Source organism: Electrophorus electricus, chromosome 26, assembly GCF_041902795.1.
Source record: "Electrophorus electricus isolate QZ-2024a chromosome 26, ASM4190279v1, whole genome shotgun sequence".
Classification (NCBI taxonomy): domain Eukaryota; kingdom Metazoa; phylum Chordata; class Actinopteri; order Gymnotiformes; family Gymnotidae; genus Electrophorus; species Electrophorus electricus.
In genome coordinates this window covers 11,540,244-11,563,614 of record NC_137522.1, presented here as the reverse complement: position 1 = coordinate 11,563,614, position 23,371 = coordinate 11,540,244, and the positions used below count along the sequence as shown (strand labels likewise).

Below are 23,371 nucleotides of genomic sequence, written 5' to 3'. Positions count from 1 at the left end.
TCTGGCTATGCATTCCACTTTAATGAAAAGTGCTAAGCCACAGCAGAAGTAAATTTGGGTTTGAGAGTTGTACAAAGAGTGCAATAGCTGAACCTATCATGTTAAATAATAAAATGTGTATCATGCATAGTATTTTTTATGCTTTAATCCTGGTGAAGCTTTAGGACTGTAGGATATAACAATTCTTGACTTATTCTTGACTTATGCATGTGCAATAACGTTCCTCTGCTAAGTATAAGTATAAATTTGAGTTGGCTTTCTCTCTCTTTCGGTGTTTTGTGTGTGTATGAGAGAGAGAGAGCGAGAGAGAGAGGCGGCGTGTCTTCCCGTCTCTTTGTCCCTCCTCCATAGTAAGACTCTCCTTAGAACGCAATCAATTTGCTCGCATCCCACTGCAAACAGGATGACCCACAGTAACCTTCACTTTACGTTCACTTTTATTTAACCCATTTCTGATCTGTCTGGCCGCACTAGATGGTTCTGTAGCATAGGACATTACACCCCCTTTCCCCGGAAAATCGTAACAATCACTCCTTATTGAAACACCATGCCCGAGACGGGAGCGTCAGCAGTCGCTGCATCCGCAAGTAACAGCGCCGATTCCGAAGGCTCACGGCACAGACACCGATCGCAAGAAGGAGAAAAACCTGAGCAAAGTGCACCTTGTCATCCAACATCTGGCGTTTTGGGTGAGTTTCCGCTATGGAGAGTAAACTTGAATGGAGACTGCAAATGCGAGTGATCGCCGGGACAGGTGGATGTGACGGGAGAACATAATGAGCCGCTGTAACAGTACGCTGTGCTTTTGTCTTTCGAGCCAACACAGCCGCTTGAGCAACTGAAAATGTCACGATTATAGCTGCATAAACCGATGTAGGTGTTTTGGGCCTAGAAGGTCAAACGCTGTATTATGTCAACATTACTTAATATTGGCCACTGGATCAGGAGAGGGACGTCAGTCAGGCAGCGTCCAGCGGATCATATGTTCAATTTTTGTGCTTAATTAAATAATTAGCTGTTTTTTTGACAGGCTAAGTTTGATGCACGCTGTTTCGTTAGTTTTAGGATTTTTTTTTTTTCTACGGCCATGTAATGTTCAGCAACATGCAGGCTATTGAACATTTAGGCTTCGGCATGAAGACCTCATGTTTGGTTGATGTGGCTATTTGAGAATAGTCAGAGCGTGTTGTCGCGTTTTGGTGTGCGTTTTTTAAGACCACCCATCTGCATTAGTATCCGCCAGTAATTTGCTGTTTTCTGTCGGCATTGTTATTAAGGTTCGTTTGTCCGGTTAGTCGGGCTACGGCGTTGTTAGTCTTTGTAACGTATGACTTCGGCGATTTTGGCTTTTGTGTGTGTTCGGGCCCGCATCCTGCACCTCTCTCAATGCGGCGCAGTACGATGCAGTCAGGCTATCCAATATATCTGTTGTGGAAAGGACACAGCTAACCAGAATAATGGCTCCATAAAGAAATCTGGCTGTAAGATGTGATGTCATTATTATGATGTCATTATGATATGAAATCGCCTGACATGTGCAGGTATGAGTTGCTCGAGCTTGTTGTAAATTGTATTTTGAGCTTTAGTTTGGCGTTTGTTTTGGCATGGCCTATGTAGGCAAACTGAGTTGGTCTGTAATTGCAGAATAGTTTTCTTAAAATTACGGCATGTAATTAGCTATCTTGGCTTGCTGTGGGTTCTGTAGGTAACCTGTAACTTGTATAAACCTCAAGGGTGTTGTTTTCAGTTTTTGTCTGAGAATGGATTTTCTCATGCAGAATCTTTTCACTGAGAAAGGGTTTGGCCTGGCTTTGAAAACTTCTTCAAAAGACACTTTTATGCTATGATATCTTTTCATTAACCTACAACATGTGAGCATGCTATGTTTAAAGGAACCAATGATACACTACAAATATTTGTAGTACCAGCATATTTTTAACACTATTTTTTTGTGTACATTGTAGGGATTTATACAAATGTATAATCAGGTGTGAACTTTTTACTTTGATGGCTGTTATTCTTCAAATGCGTGAGCCAAAATGAGTTGATTCTCTTATTTGTTCATTCATTAGGTGTTACTTTATCAGCATATGCACATCGCAGTAGACATTTTGCTGCCATAAATTAATAGGTAGACATATAAACAGTTTCTTAAAATGGATGTGACATTCCATTTTCATGAAATTTCTTCACCTTTACATGAATCCCCACTACAAACTCACTAATTATGTCATATTAACTTTTACAAATCTTATTTAGGTCCAGTGGATGTGTACATTTTAAAAATTAGGAGTATGGGTGACTTAACTTTTCAGAATGCACAACACGAAAGTTATGCAGCTGCTTTAAAAATAAATTTAGCAAGGCTGATTTCTGTTTGCTCTTTGGGTCATCAAAATCCACACAAAACAAGTAATCAAGTAAATACACATAAACAATACTCAGAAAGTGATTAGTGTCCATGTAGATGACAAGTCAGAGTAGAATAGCCAACTGTTTTCTCAGTTTTGCGCTATCTTTAGTAGTGGCACATGCTTTTAAGAGTAACAGTCATTGCCTCCAGTTAAAGCCCAAATTCTCAAAATTAATGTAGCTTTAAAACATTCTCAGACTGAGCATTGAAAGTGATACTAAATTATGATAAACTTTGTGTTACATATGTCTTACTCAACCTGCTTCAGTTTGGCTGTCAGTGGGGTGGCAAATTTATACACAGTAATATTCCCAGTGCTGAATTAACACCTACAAAGTTTATAGATGTCCAGCTGTACCCCAAAAATGTAGGGATTAATTCAACTCTGCATGTGTTTACACAGGGGATTGGGCTGTGTAGATCCAGTTTGTTGGTGAAGAAAAAACGTGTTTACAATTTTTGCATGTGCTTCCAGTGTGCATACAAGATTTCACAGGACAGTGTATTACTCAATATTTCCAAATATGGTAATAGACGTGGGGGTTGTGCCTTTCTTAAATTAATTTGGATTTGATTAGTATATAGTTTCTTTTTTCATATTCATGAAAATATGTTTTGCCTGTTAGGTTCAAAATGTATAACACAGCCACAGATTATTTCGAGTAACAAACATAGCACACTACATTCATTCCCAGTGTGGCTTCCATCAGTTGCATTATACCTGCTGTTTTTATTTTGTCTTTAATTGTATCGTTAGTAGTAGACTCAAACCAAAAAACGATTTCAGGAGAGAATCCCAGTTGACACTACAGTTTATTCTGAGATGAGATTTGGTTATGATAAAAGTACCCCTAAATCTGTGCTTTACATCCTCAGACCAGTAGACAGTGGTGTCTTGTACTTCACCATACCTCTGTTGTTACACACACTCATTTTGCAATTTTGCACTAATACATTAAGGGATCAAATGTAATTACTCAAAAGTTTGTTTAAACTGCGACTTGTTTGAATTTCCCCATGGCTGCCCTTTGTCAGAGGCCTTTTTGGACATATGGAGGGCACTGGTAATTATATAAAACTAAATAATCTTGTAGGTAAAAATGAGCAAGAGAAAATAAGTTCTATACTCAGCACATGAACAGTACACTTATAATTCTTATAATTCTTGTTTTTAAGATCTTGGTCTAAGACAAAGATGTGTACGTGTTTTAGCTAAGATTATTATGAAGAGACTTGCTGGATTTCAAGTATTTCAATCATTTGATGGAACTGTGCTGAAGCACAGTTTCTATCCTCGTCTGTCCTGGTATTACACTCAAGGTCACATCTAAAGCACAATTCTAGCAGCTTCTGCTATTTGACACCATTTAGATAGAGCTAAGTGAGAATGGATTTCCATGTTAAAATGTGAAGCATTTGATACATTATGGCTTGACTCTAGTTCTATGCACCTGCATTGTATGGGCATGCGTTACTAGACGATTTAGGATTTTACTGGGAAATAAGAGTAAAGATGCCACTGAGTAATTTGTTATAGTAGTATTTGTCAAATACATCACTGATGGTATTACTGTTCTGTCTAGAATCCCCATTGATAACTCTAAACTATATCAAAAGACTCTTGGTATGTCTTGATAAATTTTGCAAAGTAAATGACTAAATGACCAGTTTAAGATTGTTTGTTTTATTTCAAGAGTATTACTTCAGTTAAGCAAAGCAAACAACACACAATGTTTAAAAAGCCAGAACTGGGTTAAAAGTCTGAACACTCAAAGATTTTAGATTAATTGCATTCTGCTCTCAGTTCCTGTCTTGATACTGTTTCTGATTGTTTCATGCAGGATCTTCTTTTAAGCACTCTGTGGCATTCACATTTCAAGCACTTGTTCATAGATTTAAAACCTGCTTATTAATTTGAGTGTTCATTCAAAATGTCTTATTCAGCTTGTTAGAAAACCAGGAACTGCAGGTCAGACAACATCCTAGGTGACTGTATAAGATCATAATTGAACTTTTAATGAGGACAACAAACTTAACTCACTTTTGTTTTTTTGTGCCTGGTATTGATTTTTGTAATTGCTGATTGACCACTGTTTTTGCAAAGTACCCATGAAGAGAAATTTGGCTTTATTTAGCAGTGAGAAACTGGAAAAGTAATCAATATGTATCGGTACTAGTGACTACACAACATATTTAAAGTCTCTTTGCATGTCGCATCTTGTTTGAATTGGCCGTGTTCAAAGCACTGAAGCCATCATTTATGAGGGTATATTAATGTGCTTTTGGCTTGTAGCCTGCATATTGGCCTTAGCAACTAAGCTGTAAAAATGAACACAAATAATCAGAAATTAGGGGAACTGGTGCTGTTTTTCAATGGCAAATAAGTTACCTTACTCATTTTGTTAGGTTCCCTTTGTAAATGTTGAATGCCCCCTCAGCATTCTACTTGTTGAAAAACATGCCAGCTACAACTGGCCAAACAGCAGAGCCACTGGCCTGACCCCAGTAGTTGTGGCCTGCTAACGCAAGCTCCTCTCGCGTAAGATCCTCACACCAGCCCCTCATCTCAGTTGTTTGTCTATATGACACAAAGGACCTTTTCTCTCCCCTCCACAGTGCAACAGAGTTCGAGTGTGCTTGTCTTGCCGCTGAACTGCGTGAGAAATGGCCTTGTGTGGCATCATAAATGTCTGGCTCTGTCCCAGTCACACCTGTCATGCTATATTAGATGAATTAGTGGTTTAAGTGGGCAAAATCAGGCCTAACACACAAACCTGTGGCAGACTTGCTACACAAATTAAACTGAGTTCAAATGTGGTAGCTTTGAATTGCATGCATCTTGTGGTGCTGCACAGTTTGGGATTTCAGTTGTAAAAGGGAAATTGGTGCAACAAAATTATTTTACATATTAAGTTAAAGTATTGTATATACCTCAGTATATCCATATATGATTGCTCCTCTTTGTCTTCTTTCAAAATTAAACTGAAATCCTTTAATAAATATTACTTTCCAGCCTCATTTCCACAGTATTTTGTATTTTGAATTGCAGTTTCTCAGTGGGTTAGTATTTTTATGTAATTTGTTATTGAGTTTTATTCTATGGTCATTTGCCCTGTGAAGCAGATGTGATTATATAATGTCATTATATAATTCTAAATTATTACTTGATTTTTTTTTTTTTTTTTTATTAATAGGTGTAGTAATGTTAATGTTGGTTTACCCTGTTTTCTCTCCACTGGTTCATTTACACATATGTATACCTGTACATTACAGATAAGGTTGTTAGGAGAACAAAATGAGAATAAAGTGTAGTGCATATAGAGCCCTGTAATACACAATACAAATACCATATATACTGGAGTTCTGAATTGGTTTATAATTACTAATACAGGGTGCAATATAGACAGATGGTATCTATATTTGATGTTTAAGATATCACTTTTTTGTGTTTTAGGTGATCTTTGGGGACACTGAAATATATGAAGGTGCCAAATCATTATGAGCTGTTAAAAAAAACAACTAAAGAAACACTCAGGCAGTCATGGTAGAACACAAGTGCATATTAATTTACTAACTGGTTTCTTTTTGAAAGCTGTAGTCTGTTTTATTTTATCTAGTTCTGTAAACATTATGTGTCATAAGGTGTAAAATTCTCAACTGTTTTAGACTTACAATCCACGTTGGATACTGATTGTTTAGCAAGTTGATTGTCTGGAATTGTCATGCTCAGAGATGACCCTACATTAGAGATGGTGATTTTAATTCAGAACACATAGTGATATTGATGGTCTAAAAAGAGCAGAGAACTATATTTGAACTAAAATTGTTTATGTTTATCAAGACTATTTTGGTTGTACTACATCAGAATTGGAGAAGATTCAAGATAGAGACATTCTGATCTGTCCCTCTTTTAAATATTTTCAAGTACAGTATACCATTGATCACAAATACCTCATTTGACATGCAAATCATATCCTTAAATATATGCAAATCCATAGAAAATTAAATAACATCCATTACCATACATTTCACTGTAAGGAAGATCAAGTGGGTTCATGTGACAGCTGATATATATATATGGGTGGAGAAATGTTTGACCTGACAAAAATCTATATAGGTTCCAAACTCGGTCATAATAAATTAGCACTGCTTCTGTCTGATAGCCTTCATCTCATAGTATGTAAATCTATTTTGTGGGCTTTGTAAAAAAATTCAGTTGAGGAGTTGAATTGTGATGTAACTCAACTTGGCCCACTTTGTTATTACAGCCTCAGCCATGGCTTTACCCAGCCCATATCATGCAAGTGTTCAAATTCAATGGCTAGTGGAAGCAGGACTGTTGTGTTGCAATTTCAGCACTCTTACTTGCAGTTGTGTCGAAGATAGCTGGTCTCTGTGTCAAAAAGAGGGGAAGAACAAAACTGGTGTGAGAGTAATCAACTTTGTGGGGGTGTTAAAATGTGCAGTTCTCAGTGGGAAACTGGATGATTTCCTGTTTTGCTTAATATCCTTTTTCCCCACTTTCTTTCACAGCAAATAAGGAGAATTTCTGCCTTCGGTTTTTAGAAGAATGACACTTTTTCAGTGTTAAATGTTATGTAGCCTTATAGGTGATTTTGATCACTGAATTCATTTACATGTATGGATAGATGTGTATTGTATACATGGGATCTGGCAGGTCATTAAAAATGGACTTGTCATAGAGTCCGGGGTACAACATACAGATCAATATGTGATTTGGATATAGGTATTGCATCAAATTAGTTGAGAGCAGCTTCAGACCAGACCTATCTACTTCTTGTTAGAAGTTTAGAAGTATTTTGAAATTTTGGTGGTACTTATTTATAAAGCTGCCTACCTGAGTTTTTGCCTGCTTAACTTACCTTCAGTGGGGTTTTGAAAAAGTTCTCGGATTATTCTGGAGCATATTACCTGCAGGCTTTGGCTGATACTTTACTTCTTTCAGTATTCTCAACTATCAAGCATTCACATGAATTCATTATAATGTGGTTTTCAAAGCTCGCATTGTATTGATTGATTCCTAGGTTTGTCCATTGATATTGAGCAGGATGGCAGCCACAAATGCAGTGAAACTAGCCTCTTGTGGTTTACCGTTTGAGCAATGGCTTACCCAAGCAAGTAACAAAAGTAACAAAAAGCTGATTATTACACGTATTGTGTCATGGGAAGTTAGGGCTGATGTGTTGATGGGTCAGCACTCGCTTGCTGAAGTGGTAGACCTTATAACTCATGATCATGGAGCTACAACTCAAGCCATAAGAGCAAGAATAAAAGTAATGTGCACTCAAAGTATGTGGAGGGAAAAGGGTCTGCAGTTTAGCAGAGGTGTGTACATTCCAACACTAACATAAAGCAACATTATCCGTTCACTCAAGTTAGCCAAGTGTACACTACTCCCTGGTTAGTTGGCAGTTTCTGTAAACCATATGTCCCATATTGCAGACAGCACTTTGTGCTGTAAGGATAATATATTATAATGCATCTTACAACTCTGCTGTCAATTTATAAATAAAATGTAATCTACTTCTAACTATCTCCCAAAACAGAAACTACAATGAATTGTTTATGTGATAGGTGTTTAGTGGTGTCATCTATACTGGGTGATTTAATATTGCCTGACTGATGTTGCAGAATACCAGACGTAATACCAGATACCAGAATAATACCAGAAGTACCAGATACCAGAAATGCTCCTTAGTTAAGACCAAGTGAGACATACAAACACAGAGACATAGAGTCAGGGAGACAGAGTGTGAGTCATACCAAGGGCTTCAATAGACTAAACAATAGTAGCCAAGCCCAGTTTCCTCCCCAGTGAAGTTGAGTAAATTGTCTTGCTAGTAAGTTGGATTTTTGGAATCGTTTGTACTGCGTGAAAGCCCTGAGGATGGCATTTAGCTTTAGTGTCTAATGTGTCAATCACAACCACTTTGGACATTCTGAATAATGCTTTTACTGCTGCTTCTTCAGGTAATGAAACCATATCACGGAACACATTCCAGTATTTCAAAATGTGAGAGATAATTGTTTATGGAATGTGGCCCAGTTTCAGAGCAGCAGCCTTAGAATGGGCAACTCTAAGGGCCAATGCCTGAGTGAGCAAGGAGCCAGTGCAGTCTAGGAGGGATTTTGTGCAAAGCCATAGACCTGAGCTAATTTCTGAGGTATGCCTTTTCAGATGTATAATTAGAAATGGGGTAAAATGCATTATTCCTTCACCAGCCCATTGTTTTGTATAGCACTTCAATTAATTTAACTTAATCAGGCTGGAGTCTGAGTTGAGTGTAAGTCTTTCACACTCTACTGTGGACTGATCTGCAACAGTGTGCTCATCCACCCACAAGTGTCCTGTTAAACCAGACATAGGAGTAAACATGTCCTAGTATCATACAGTGTTCCCAGTGTGAAGTGCAAACAAATGCTCTCTCCCTCTCAAGGCAGTTCTGGTTTTCCCAGCTGGTTGAAGCTATTATGTACATCCAAAATGAGATACAGCAAGAACTCCAAGCAGGAAAGAGTTAACCTATGTCTGCATTTCTCATGTTGCAGGGGAACCGTCGGTGACATTTAAACTTGGCAAAAAGATAGGAGCGAGGGTGTATGCTTCAGAGTGTATGCGTGTTTGGCCCTGACAGCATGGCAGGGCGACCATTCTCTCTTTTCTTTTTCTCTCTCTCTCCCACTCTCTATCTACGTCTTTGCTCTTCCTCTGGCCCACAGATAAACTGTTTGGTAAGAAGCTCCTGCAGGCTGGGCGATACATCATGTCTCATAAATCCTGGATGAAGACGGTGCCCACAGAGAACTGTGATGTCCTCATGACTTTTGCAGGTGCAGTCGTCTGTCTCACTCGTTCTCTCTTTTTGTAATGTTGTAAAGGTCTGCTGAGACACTTTATCCACTCATTTAGAATCAGGCACATCTTACAATAATCAGACCAAACAATGTTGTATTGTATCACAATGAATACCAATCCTCTTCTGGCAGACACCACAGATGACCACACGCTACTCTGGCTGCTGAATCACATACGCCTTGGCATCCCAGAACTGATCATCCAGATACGACACCACAAACATACGAGAGTCTATGCGTTCTTCGTTACGGCAACATATGAAAAGTAAGACAACTAGAGGTGACTCTGCTTCAGTTAAGTGTGTTCTCAAACAGGTTCTCAAACCATTCTGATATACAGTGTAGAGCACTGGCCTTGTTGGGTCCACCATATATATATATATATATATATATATATATATATATATATATATATATATATATATATATATATATATATATAAAACACACAAATCTGAAGAAGATACCAGGTGAGTACCTGAGTGTACTGTAAGAGATGTACAGATATTGAAAATTACGAAATTGTAGTGAAGTACATAAGGTTTCCAGAGGAACAGGACATTTTAGACAGAGGTCCATGCAACCTCTGTGAGAAACATCCTGTTTCTTTGGAAACTCATTGTACTTCACTACAAATTTCAATCTGTCCCTCTCGTTTTTTATATATATATAAAATCAGCTGTAGCTTTATTACCTTCAGAGAAAGCCAAAGGCGACAGTGGTAAGCAAAAACTCCCTAACAGCATGAGGAAGAAACCTTGAGAAGAACCAAGACCAAGACTCGGGGGGGTGGGGGGCTCATCCTCATCTGTAACCGCAGGATACCACAATAGCAACAATATAAACAATAAAGAACAAAATATGTAATGAGAACAAATAAGCCTACTTTGAGTTTCTAGAAGTCGTGGTCTGGGTTCAATGAAAGAAGTTTTGTCTAAAACCTGTCTGGCACAAGAACATCTGCCCAGTGCCATGCAGGAGTGGGTGGCTGGGGTGGAGAGAGGATGGGCCACAGCAGGAGGCATCGGGGGGTTGTGGGAGGTGCCACAGCAAGTGAGACAGGTTGAAGCTCAGCAACATCATGACACTAGGAGTAGATGTACCTCAGTAGAAAGACAGCATAGATTATTAGGCGGCATGTCAGAAAAAGCAAAAAAGATAGAGCTAGAAGCAAACAGATATGAGGGCTCCCTGGAACAGCAGCACACCGCTGTTCTCACTTCTGACAAAAAAGAGATGAAGTGACAGGATCATAACATCCCAGATTTCCATAACTCTCAATGCCCATGAACCCCCAGATCTACAGGCAAGAGCCTATAAACTGGAACTAGGGGTGGAAGGTGCATTATTATTTCAGTGTCCAGCCCAAGGCACAGAGTAACTGAGCAGATGGCAGATTGATGTTTACAGGTTCAGGCAAAATTTCACTGAGAGAATCAGCAAACTGGAACAGGCACAGTTCTTGTTCAAGCCCGAAAAGCATCATGAACTGACTGCAAGGGGTAGAACCCTTGGATTACAGAATTGCTTCTTTTTTTTTTATTTTTTGGCCTTAGAATTGGTATTCTATGAGACCCATGTTATGTGATTGAGCAATCGTCCCTTTATCATGCCATTTGATTCTAGGTAGTGTCTCTATGAGCAGAATTTTCTGCACTGTGCATGGGTCACAGCATGAAAGCTTTCCAAACTCTGGTTTCCACGTGTGTTCCTTGCCCAGTCTGTTGCGAGGAGCAGAGGAGATGGGCCTGAGAAAAGCGGTGAAGTCTGAGTTTGGGGGCGGAGCTCGCACCTTTTCCTGTGAGGAGGACTACATTTACGAGAACATCGAGAGTGAGCTGTGCTTCTTCACATCACAGGTTAGTCACACAAGCCTGCCTCTTGGCTTTCTGTATGTGCTCTCGCCATTAATAGCTATTAATGCTGACTAATGTTGACATAAGTGTAATCATCTCCACAGTAGATAGTGTACAACTTGTCTATGCACATTATTCAGCAACTACCATGAAATAATTAGTAGCTACAATCAAACTAATGTGGTGTGCAGTTTCAAGAGTGAGGATTTTAAGTTTGGAACAACCCACATTGTCTTGATGTTTCAGATGTTAAAAAGATCTGGTCAGTTCATACTTCAAAGGAATTTTCTCTAAATCCCCTAACGCTGAAGGTAATGATTCCTTCACAGGAACGTCAAAGCATAATCAAATACTGGCTGGACAATCTCCGAGCCAAACCAGGGGAGGTCCTTCACAACATCCACTTTCTGGAAGGACAGCCCATAAGTGCGTGTCCTTTTCTGTCTTTTCTCATTGCCTAAAATACTTCCATAGTGTCTGAATGTCATTTCTATGCATATAAGTTCTCAGACTCTGCAAGAAAATGTTGAAGAATAGTTCTGAATATTTGAAAATTGTTCATGAGGTAGGGGTGTGTGTGTGTATGTGTTTGTGTGTGTGTGTAATGTGTTTCCCATTGTGTGGATTTCTTATAGTCCCAGAGCTGAAGGCACGAGGTGTGATCCAACAGGTCTTTCCCCTCCATGAGCAGAGAATTCTGGGTCAGCTAATGAAATCATGGGTGCAAGCTGTGTGTGAGAAGCAGCCTCTAGGTTTGTAATGATCAAAGCCTCTTAAAGTAAAAGCTTTTTCTGCATTAATATCTATTACATATCACAAAGATACTGTATTACTGTTTTTATAAAGTAATAATGATTTGCATCCAGCTTCTGATGTGGCTGTTGAAACTGAAAAGTTTGAATAATCACCATCTTCACTATTTTTGGTTCCCTTTGCATTTCTGCCACTGTTAGATGATATATGTGATTATTTTGGAGTGAAGATTGCCATGTACTTTGCCTGGCTGGGTTTTTACACCACCTCTATGCTGTATCCTGCTGTGATCGGCTTCGTACTGTGGATGCTGACTGAATCTGATCAGGTAGCAGTTCTAAATAGTCTGTGCATCTTTACTGATTCAGTAATGAAAACAATATATAGTATATTCACTTTAAAATAATAAAAGTAAGGACCTTGTCCCTAGCCGAAACTTCACCATATATTTATATTAGCCCACGTCATTAGTATGTCTCAGCATGAATTATCCATTAAACCCACAAATGCCAATGAGTGTAAGAAATAGACTCTTTATTATAAATGCTGATTATTTCCACTCACATATATCTCTGGTCTCGTTCCATGTCCTTCATCACGGCATGTCTGATTGATGGTTCTGGCCCTGTTCCTCACCCAGACCAGCAGAGATATATGCTGCGTAGTGTTCGCCCTCTTTAATGTGGTGTGGGCCACCCTGTTCCTGGAGAGGTGGAAGCGCAGAGGGGCAGAGCTGGCGTACAAATGGGGCACGCTGGACACGCCGGCTGAATTGCTAGAGGAGCCCAGGCCACAGTTCCGGGTAACCGGGGTCATTCCTTACTGCATGAAAAAGTAAACACAGAGAGTTAGTGGGTTGTTCAAGGGTTTTTGCTGCGTGGTCTCACCATCCCTGTCTCTCTGGTTTTAGGGTGTAAAACGGTGCAGCCCAGTGACGGGCTGTGAGGAGTTCTACTACCCGCCCTGGAGAAGGAGGGTGTTCACGTGGCTGGTCAGCTTTCCTGTCTGTATCTTATGCCTTTGTTTTGTCTTCCTGGCCATGCTCATCTGCTTTCAGCTTCAGGTCAGTGGCACGACACCACTCTTGATTTCACACTTGTACTCTGATAAAATCCTCCAAATTCAGCCTTGACTGACAGATGTTTTTTAAACTTAACAGTGCAGCACTTCTGTTAATATGCCAAGGTACCTTCTTATACATGGTATAAGTGTCTTATGAATATTAATACTTATACATACAAAGGCTGTTCAGTTCTCAGTGAAAAGTACTTACGATAACTCAAAGCATTGATGACTTATCTGTAATGAAATATGCATTAAAAAAATCTCTAGTGTTGAATTACCTTTTATGGTACTAATTTGTGTAGCAGGACTTCAGCCAACAGTGTAAGTGTTCGTTCGACACTATAGACATTGATTCCACACTGTGGGGGGGTGGGGGTGCGTTGTGGCATAAATGATTGTCAACCGCATACTTGCAGCTGAAATGGTCACAATTGAATGCTATGCTACAAAACAGTGGTAGAGCAGCTGCATATCTGGTTGGCAGGAATTTGTGATGGGGATTAAAGAACTGCCACGGGTGGCGAGGTTTATCCCTGAAATCATACTGGCCATCACTGTGACTGCTTGTGATGAGGTGTACAGAAAGATAGCCTGCTGGCTTAACGACATGGGTGAGTCTGCACTGCTTATAGAAAGTGAAGAAACAATACCTGCAGCAAATATGGTCCAGCAAACTTTAAACTCTTTATTAAGCCATATTCTATATGTTTACTCTAAAGCGATACATTTTACAGTAAGTCTTAATCCTTCTGCCACCACTGCTATACTCTGTAGACAGTTGGCTCAATGTACTGGAGACCTTTACACTATGTGTGTTATGTCAACCTTAAGTGGTCCCTTTCAAGAGTGAACTGGGCAGGTTTTATATATATATATATATATATATATATATATATATATATATATATATATATATATATATACACACACATTCTATTAGATACACCTATATTATGGAGAATATGGAATAAATTGGGGTCTCAATGTTTGTGTTGTATAAAATTTCTACTCTTAACTCTTAAGCAGGACACTAATTCAATGTTTAAAACAACAAAGACCTTTTATTATCTAAGTGCAAAGTAGAATTCCCTGTGTTAAATGAATGTTAGGTCAACTCTGGGGATTTTGCTGTGTATGTAATTTCAGATTTTAATTTGGATAATTTGTCTGTTTCCATCAGAAAACTACAGACTCCAGAGTGCCTATGAGAAAAATCTCATCATCAAAATGGTTCTTGTGAGTAGGATCTACAGCACAGATTAAAAACCTATTATAGTGCACAGATAAGAACATGTTGGACCAATGTTTCCATGTCTGTCTGCCAATACCAGTGGTAGTAGCACTAATGTATTACATGAGTAAAGGTGGATGGAATTATTTTAATTCACTGCCAACATTAATACATTAATAAATCATAATAACACATCAGATACTTTAACAAAGTGACAGCAGTGGATCAAGCATTCAGTATTCATTTTTAACCGAACAGTCAAACTAATGTCACAGAAATGACAATATGTTAATCCTAAACAGTTATACTGACACAATTCCAGTATTATTTTGTAATTATACTGCATCTAACTGAGATCTAACTGAGATGCAGCATAATTATGGTGATGTTTTCATTGGATTGTGAGCTCCGTCAGTGCTTGCAATTGCAACTGAGTAATGAATTTATGATGTTGGTTTGAGGAGGTATCACTCATACCTTGCTTTTCATAGGGATGTAAGGATAAACTCCGCAATGCTAACCAAACGAACCAGTTCCAGTGATGTATTCTTTGTCTTGCAGTTTCAGTTTGTAAATTCTTATCTCAGCCTTTTCTACATTGGATTCTACCTCAAAGACATGGAACGACTCAAAGAGGTAAAGACTCCTGAAGCTAGTCCCTTATGTTTCAAAGATGAAACCATGGAGGGATTCCAAACATCAGTCAAATACAGACAAATACTAATGACTCTGCTTAGATGTTATATCAGTAATTTACTTGTTATTCATGCTGTTTCCATGAAATTTCTGCAAAATGTTTTGATACAATGGAGAGGGAGAGAGAGATATTGAGAGGGGGAAAGAGAGACAGAGAGGGGGAAAGAATTAAGAATCGATAACAGGAGGGTTCTTGGTGAATTTGGGTAAAAATCTTTTCCTCTTAGCAATTCTCTTGCTATTACTCTGAGCAACAAACTGATATGTGTCTCTTGTTAGGGAACGTTCTATCAACTACTCTCCCACAGCTTTCCTTCTCTGTGGGTTCCTCCAAACTATCTGCTGCTGGGCTTCCTCCCGTGGTGCCAAAGTAGCTCTGGCACTGGATCCTATACTTTCTCCTCCTCAGAATACATTTATATTTACAAAACTTATTAAGAAAGAGTTCTGCTCCCCATGCTTTGCAGTACCGTGAGCTTTGTTTGACTTGTTGCCATCAAGACAGGTCTGGACATTGCTTTACCCTCTATTTTAAGAATGGTAGTTGGCCGAGCCATTGTTGTTACCATGTTTATACTGGCATTAGAGGTATCTAAGATTTCTGTGTCATCCTATTTTGTCCTGTGTGTCTTTGACATATATCTTTTAAGTTTGTTCATCATGGGGATTGAGGATTATACTATAATAGAGCTTGATTTCAGCAGAAGATCTCTGGATCTGTGATATTAGGGTGGCTTTGTGTATGTTAGAGTTGATGAAAATGGTCAGATGTGATTTATTTGAGCAGCTGAAGGTCTATCTCTGCATGTATCCTGAAAAAAAACTCTCTGGACTGCTTCCTGCTTTCCCACCTTTGAAATGTTGCCAGACTTAGACCTTACCTCACACTGCAAGATGCTTTATTGATGACTCATGCTTTTGTTTTCTTTTGCCTAAACTAACATAATGCACCCTGGGATACCCAGTGGAAAACACAGACTGGCTGCAACTCTTAGAAAATGCAGCAGCCAGATTTATTATAGAGGAAAACACATTTTTCTTTCCCGTTCTCCTTCTGTTATTATTATTATTATTATTATTATTATTCATTTTATTATTATTATACTGGCTGATTAAGCTTTTTTTTAAAAAACATGTAGTTTTTCATGTGCCACTGTCGCCCTTGGCTTGCTCACTGGTGGCTTGGACTTGGACATTTGTAAAGCTGCTTTGTGACAACATCTGTTGTAAAAAGGGCTATATAAATATTTTTTGATTGATTGATTGATTAAACAAATGTTTTTTTGTGTGGAACTTTCGATTTCATCCAACCTTTTTATTTTTTAAACACTTGTTGTTTGTGACCTGCAGATGTTAGCCACGCTGCTGATCATCCGCCAGTTCATGCAGAATTTGAAAGAGGTGCTGCAGCCATACTTGTACGAGCGCCACCGACTGGGCGAGCTCACATTGCGGGCCGTGTGGGACCTGCTTGTTTCGGCCCTCCTCAAGTACGGGCGGCTGGCAGCCGGGAGGGCCCAGATCTCTCCAAGTGACCCCAGCATCCCAGGCTCAGTTCTGCGTGGGACACGACAGGGTGTGCTCGGCCAGCAGGAGCGGCGTGACCGCAAGTGTCTGAATGGAGGCTGCGGGGTGCCGGACGAGGACGGTGAGGAGGAGCCTGTGGAGAGGCTTGGTGATGAGGACAACGAGGATGAGAGCCCGGTGGACTGTGGCCTCAAGTTGCGCAAGGTCAGCTTCATCGAAAAGGTGGAGCGCAAATCAGTCGGCTGCATTAGCCCGATGGAGGACAGTTTCATGGAGGAGGGCAGCCCCACCATGGTGGAGAAGGGCATGGACCCTGCCTCGGTCTTCGAGATGTGCGACGATGACGACGATGACAACGGAACGCCTGAGGCAAAGGAGTCGGAGGCAGAGCCGCTGCATGCTACAGCATCTGAGGTCACTGTGCCTTCAAGACTCCGTAGGCGAGGCCACAGCCTGGAAAGGAGCGACAGCAGGAGCAAGCGGGAATCGTGGATGGATCCACCCGAGCAGCAGGACATGACCACACTTACCCAGGCTGAGATTGAGAGCTGCATGCAAACATATGAGGTAAGGAAACGCCTAGTATATTATTGACTGCCTGTACATGCCTTGTTTTTACAAGGCCAGAGGTTTCAGTGTTTTCAGTATTGTGTTAGAATAACAGTTAAGACAATTGATGGGAGTCTCTGTTTTGGGTTGATTTGATCACAGTTGTATGCCACACATCATCCGCATCCACATGTTCATCTGAGAATTGCGTGTGCTGCTTGTTTTTGTTTGCTTATGTGAATACATTTATATCAGAGGTCTAGAGAATATATATTTTTTGATTCTGCATACTGTGTCTCAAGTAGTTTCCAGATTATTGAAATGAACTTTGTCTGGATTTCTCTCCAGGACACATTTCAAGATTACCAGGAGATGTTTGTCCAGTTTGGTTATGTGGTGCTTTTTTCCTCCGCCTTCCCATTGGCTGCCATGTGTGCCCTCATCAATAACATCATTGAGATCCGTAGTGACGCCTTCAAGCTGTGCACAGGCCTGCAGAGGCCCTTTGGTATGAGAGTGGAGAGCATTGGCCAATGGCAGGTCAGCATGACATCCACAGTAATCTCAGTTGATTTATAGTTTAAGGGAACTTTGTAAGGACTACTGAAAGATAATTGAATTATTCTATTTTCTATCATTGTGCAGACAGTAATGGAGGTCATGGGTCTGATAGCGATCATTGTGAACTGTTACTTGATTGGTCAGTGTGGGCAGCTCCAAAGGCTCTTCCCTTGGCTGAGCCCTGAGATGGCCATCATCTCTATTGTGATCTTAGAGGTACAAATATTTACTTTAATTACATTTTCTTTGAAGTTTTTACCACTGGTGGTATACCTTGTGGATATCTTTAAACACGAGCATGATCCATATTCTCCCTTAGATGAAAATGAAATATACTCAGTCAATCCTTGCATACTCAGCCATTTTTTAAACCCTTTCCTCACTCCCCAGCACTTTGCTGTTCTGCTGAAATACATCATTCATGTGGCAATCCCTGACATCCCCAGCTGGGTGAGAGAAGAGATAGCCAAACTGGAGTTTCAGCGCAGGGAGGCATTCAAGGTAACATCATTTAACAATCTAACTGTGATTCCATCTTAAGTCCTAATGCTACCATTGCTTGACCATAAATATCACAAACATTTTACCCTCACTTGCAAATTTTGCCCTGAGTTGTCACTTACAGTAGACTCGTAAGTCACTCAAAAGTGGGCTTCAGCGGTGTTCCCTCGGATGCCCTCATGCATCACCCGTTTGTGTTTTATCGCTGTCAGAAGCATGAGCGCCAGGCACAGCAGCACTTCCAGCAGCAGCAGAGGAGGAAGAGGGAGGAAGAAGAGAGGCAGCGGCAAGCTGAGTTCCAGGCGCGTCGCGAGCGTGACGACGGACGCCCCGACTCGTCCGGAGGTGATGGCCACCATGACAAAGGCCAGGGTGGCAAGTCCAGGCTGGGCGGAGGTGGGGGCGGCTCAGGCAGTGACAAGCCCAAAAGGCCCAGCTCGCTGCTGGCCAACAACAACGTGATGAAGCTCAAGCAGATCATCCCATTGCAGAGCAAGTTCTCCTCGGGCACGGCCCGCTCACCACAGTCCCCCACGGGGACTGAGCCCAAGCTCCCAGGCTTCCTCAGCTTCAAGTTCCTCAAATCTCCGGAAAACAAGAAGGAGGCGGCAGCTGCTGCTGCAGCTTCAGCTTCGGCTGTTGCGGCAGCGTCAGGCCAGGAGAAGTGCCAGTCACCCAGCAAGTCCTTCAATCCCGGAAAACTCTTCAACTTTGGGAAGTCCGAAGGGGGCACGTGCCTGAATGGAGCTCAGCCCTCAAAGCAAGGGGAAGGACCCCAGCCTGCAGAGAAGCAGCCCACAAAATCTGATCTCAATGGGGTGCCAGATGAGATCCCATCCCCAGGGGGAGAGGAAGGGGAGAATGGGCACTCATTAGACAGTGAGTCCTGAGGCCCTAAGCGCTAACTCCAACAAAACACACAATGGGGGGGGGGGGAAATGACTAGCAAAGGGTTAAAGAGAATTGATGCAGGAGGTTCTCTCACTGCTCTCTGACGCAGAGTCTGGCCTGGAAGCTGTTAAGTAATACTGCAGATATGAAAAATGGGGAATAAGTGTTTTGGTGGGGGGGTTGTTTGTTTGTTTGTTTGTTTTCTTCAAAGATGACCAACTCCCCCTAACCCTCCACCCCCCACACGCACACTCACACACACATACGCATGCACACGTGCACGCGCGCACACGCACACACACACACACACACACACACACACACACACACACACAATGCCTTTTGTCTACAACATATACAGGAATGCATGAACTGCGTTTCCAATCAATTTTAAAGCATATTCCAAAAAGAAAAGTGCAATGTTAAGTTACCCTAGTTTGACAGTTGTAAGCATTTAGTGCCCTCTATAGTATCACAATTTATTTTCCTGCAAATTTTATATCACATAATGAATCCTTACTAAAAACACCACAAATTGATGATCTTGAATGTCTGCATCAATTTGAACTGTGAGTGTTTTTAGTGCTGAAAGTTTTTTACTTCTTTAAAGCAGCTGGTTTAGTTTAGCAATAGCAGTGTTTCATGAATATCAAGGTACTAATGTACTGCAAACCTGTGAGATTTATTCGTCCCTGCAAGACTAAAACATATTGTCTGAACTCAAAAGAAATGCAATATATTTGTTTTTTATGTAACTTTGTGAGGAGCAGTCTGGAGCTGTTGTGAAAGTATGTAGAAACCCATCAAAAACGAAGACAGGTGCGACAAAGTGTGCAAAATTCAATATGAGGCTATAGTATACGTAATGGTGACTATTTGAAAAAGACATTATTTTATCCAGAATACTGTCTCTTATTCCAAAATTGAAGATGAGTGATATCTCAATTGTACTGGCCACTTTAACAGGCTTTTTCCTTTAGTCACTGTAACCTGAAGGCAGAGACAGGTTTTGAGATCAAGACTGTAGTGTTATTGAAATGGAAGAAATTTTGTGCATTTTAAAATGTTGTGTCTTAGAGTATGGCATTTAAACACCGATTTCCAGTTCCTGAACTGGTACAGCAAAGCTATTTCTTACATCATGAAATCAAGAAGATGTTCTTTTAATTAGAAATTCAGAAGCTTGCTGGACTGTAAAGAAAAAGAAGGCAATGCCTTGCAGAGGGATCATGTGAGCAAATGAAGTAATGCGTAGCATTTCCATTTAAGTTCATACTAGTTGCTGTCTCAGAGAACATTTTGCACTAAACCCTACTGCCAGCGAGAGGGAAAGACTGCTAAAAAAGGAGAACACCAGCTTGCCTCATAACATATGCAAACGCTCAGTTGTTTTTCATTGCACTGCACTACTGACGCATTATATTGTCACATATTGACTCATCCAGTTTCTGGGCATTTGGGTGCTTTGTCTAACTTTAGTTTCCTATTTACCTGCCTAATGTATTCATTCCTACCAAGTTATTTTAGATATTTCCTATTCCATTATTGCCAAAGCAAAACTACTATGGACACTGGCAGTGCCGATATGTCGGACTTTTTTTTTTTGTTTGTTTGTTTGGTTGGTTTTTTTAGTAAAGCCATAACTGTCGATATTTCAACAGAGGATTCGGTTTGTTAATACAGTCGTGCAAGCTCTGGTGATGAGGCAAAGGGACATATCTGAATAGACCCAAGGTTGCACTCACAGTCTTGCTCATTACAGGAGAAAAAGTAGGGCACAGTTCCATCAATTCAATGTTAACTGAAATAATTCTGAAATCAGCTTATAGATTTCAAAAATAAGTTGAGTAAAATGTCTGCCCATTTTACCTGACTGAACTGAAAATAAAGCAAAATAACTGAAATAGGACTAATTCCCAGATTTGAAAGTGAGTATGAATGCTGGTTTTGTTTTGTTTTTTTGAGTTTGTGAACCATTTTAGTATACTCAAAATACAAGATGAAAGACAAATGAGGTGAGAGGAATGTTAAGCCACTTATTGCTTTAATAGGTAACATAAACTATGCATATTGCTAATTTCACTGAATGAGTTGTTTCAAATAACTTTTGCAATAATACTGCAGCCTAAATAATGACTGTCACCAATTTGGGATCCGAGCTGTTCTAAATGTTGAGTCATGTCAATAGTTTAAAAAATTAATTGGCAGTGGTGACTGGTCATCTGCCATGTTCATTTTTTCCTGTTTTAATGTTGGTGTTACAATTAATATGTTACCCGTATCCCAGCAGCCCTGTGTGCTTTTCTTGGGTCTCAGATAGAAAAATCTAAATTTAGAAGGACACTTATGAATGTTAGATAGATTTCACTTCCCAGAGCTACCCACAATCCCAAGGGGAGTTTTTTTTTTTGCTTTCTCTCTTATCATAACTATTTTTTTAAGTAAGGAAAAACAAGTCTTGTCATTTATTCTGTTGAATGAATGCTGACAAATTACATGTAATCAGATATGAACAAATTACTCCCTCCTAACTGTGTTTTATATCTATTCGTAATTAACAATGATAGGTCATTGAGATGCTTCTTTGGCAGTGTTTAATGCCTTAACACACACTCCTCTGCTAAAGAAGGAAAAGTGCACAATGTTTTAAATATTTCTTGACATACTCAGTCATCCTTTACATTTGAATGAGGTAAACTGCAAACACACCTTTGTCTCCTCATAATCTTATTCATTAAAATGCATAAAATTCATTATCAGAAAATACATATCATATAGTAAATGTTTTGGGACTGAATTTCAGATTGTGGTAAATAGGAACTCGTCTTGGATATTAGGGCAATGTGAGTATTTTCGGGTAAGATAGAGATAACTGCGGCTAAAAATAGATCTCCATTTCATTTTCATTATTTATTTATTATGATATTTCGTTTAACAGCAAAAGTCTCATACTGCGAAAAGAATCGTACTGAAAGAATTTGCTTTGTGGCATAGCAAATGAAGTGTTATCAGATGTAGCCTATAAGGAGGCATAATGCTATACATCCCATATACAATTAATTAATAAGCTGTAATTGATGTCACATTGTCTTGTTTTATTGAGTTTTTTATGGGTTTTTTGTTTCAGATCAAACTGCTCTCTGCAACATGAGACTGAATTTTATGTGTTATGTTTGACTGAAGTGTCATTCAGATGCTGCAAGGTTTCTGTCATCTCTGTATGGCAATTGACCTTATCACTATTCTGTTTCATTAGCTCAAACATTTTACTTTTATTAGTCTGTATAGATACCTAATAAGTGGCTTAGGATTCTTGGTTTACGTTCAGTCCAACTGTGAAAAATAATGGGCTACTGATTTAGACTTTAAGAAAGTGCCGCTCTGAAGCAGATACATGGAGTTGCAGACAGTGGAAAGAGATGCTAGTAGCACTCGTGTGTAGAATTCCTTCACCGAAGGCAACCTCAAACTAACTTGCTCTTCCAATATACCACTGTAAAGTTTCTTTCTTTTTCCAAGAAAATAATCATAGAAAATGGCATTATTTATTTCTTTTAATTAATTTTTGTCATATTTTTGTAAGACCTAAAAAGGAATAATAAACAGTTTTAAATTTGCACAGTTTGTTGTCTGGTTCTGTACCATTAAGTAATTTTTTCAACAGCATGACATGACAATAGTGATAATGTAATTTAATAATATACTGTATGCTGAGTTAGTATTACTATGTTGGAATATGTTCTTGAGATAAACAGCTGCTTTTTTAAATCCTAAAATCAGGATAGCTGCTTTTTTAAAACCAGTATTATTGTTTAATATGCCATATTAATCGGTGTACTTAACTGCTCCTGCTCCTCCTAAGAAAGTGCATATTGCCTGATAATACCATATTTACTGTGTAAATTAAGATATTTTTGTTGTGGATCAATTTGATTAAGCTCATTTGACATTGATGTAACAGAGGTTTGAACTTGCTTGATGAGTTTGCAGGTTCTTCAAGTGCACTGTCCTATACACATGAAAAAGAACAAATATAAGAAGAAAAACATATTACTTCCTATTCTTGAACTGGCTAATCAATAACTTTGACTTGCCTAACTGATTTTCCCCTTTGGTAAGGGTAGTGCTATCGTCCATGCATTTTTAATTGCAACAAAGCTAAGGTTAAATGCAATTAGGCTTCACAAAACTAATGTAAGGATGAGTGATACTACTGATGTTCTTTTCAATCCGATATCAAGTAATATCGTGGCTAGTATACCACTATGAATACTTTGAAAAGTTTTCTTGTTTACATAAAAAGGGGAAATCATTGCAATTTCTGATTGCACACATGTACACATACACATAATAGCGCAAACTTACTATTAAACTTTCCTTTTTAAATGTCCTTTTTTAACATAACAAGTATTAGATTATTACCCTTTTCAAGAGTTATAACTTTGTATCAGC

At 39.5% G+C, this 23,371-nt stretch overlaps 1 protein-coding gene across 2 annotated transcripts; it reads left to right on the top strand.

Moving 5' to 3' along the window:
* Positions 1-357: 357 nt before the first annotated feature.
* Positions 358-22,536, top strand: ano8b (anoctamin 8b). Of its 2 annotated transcripts, none has more exons than XM_027005551.3 (17): positions 358-689; positions 9,155-9,265; positions 9,422-9,554; positions 11,010-11,148; positions 11,475-11,571; positions 11,781-11,897; positions 12,099-12,226; positions 12,539-12,700; positions 12,809-12,961; positions 13,448-13,574; positions 14,144-14,199; positions 14,756-14,830; positions 16,241-16,984; positions 17,315-17,506; positions 17,612-17,743; positions 17,918-18,028; positions 18,241-22,536. In XM_027005551.3, exons 1-17 carry the CDS (start codon positions 548-550, stop codon positions 18,916-18,918), a joined length of 3,297 nt encoding a protein of 1,098 aa, XP_026861352.2. In that variant the 5' UTR covers positions 358-547; the 3' UTR covers positions 18,919-22,536. The 2 variants fall into 2 exon arrangements, with proteins under 2 accessions (XP_026861352.2, XP_081564561.1); XM_081708435.1 differs by lacking the exon at positions 358-689 and adding an exon at positions 5,372-7,759.
* Positions 22,537-23,371: the final 835 nt, after the last annotated feature.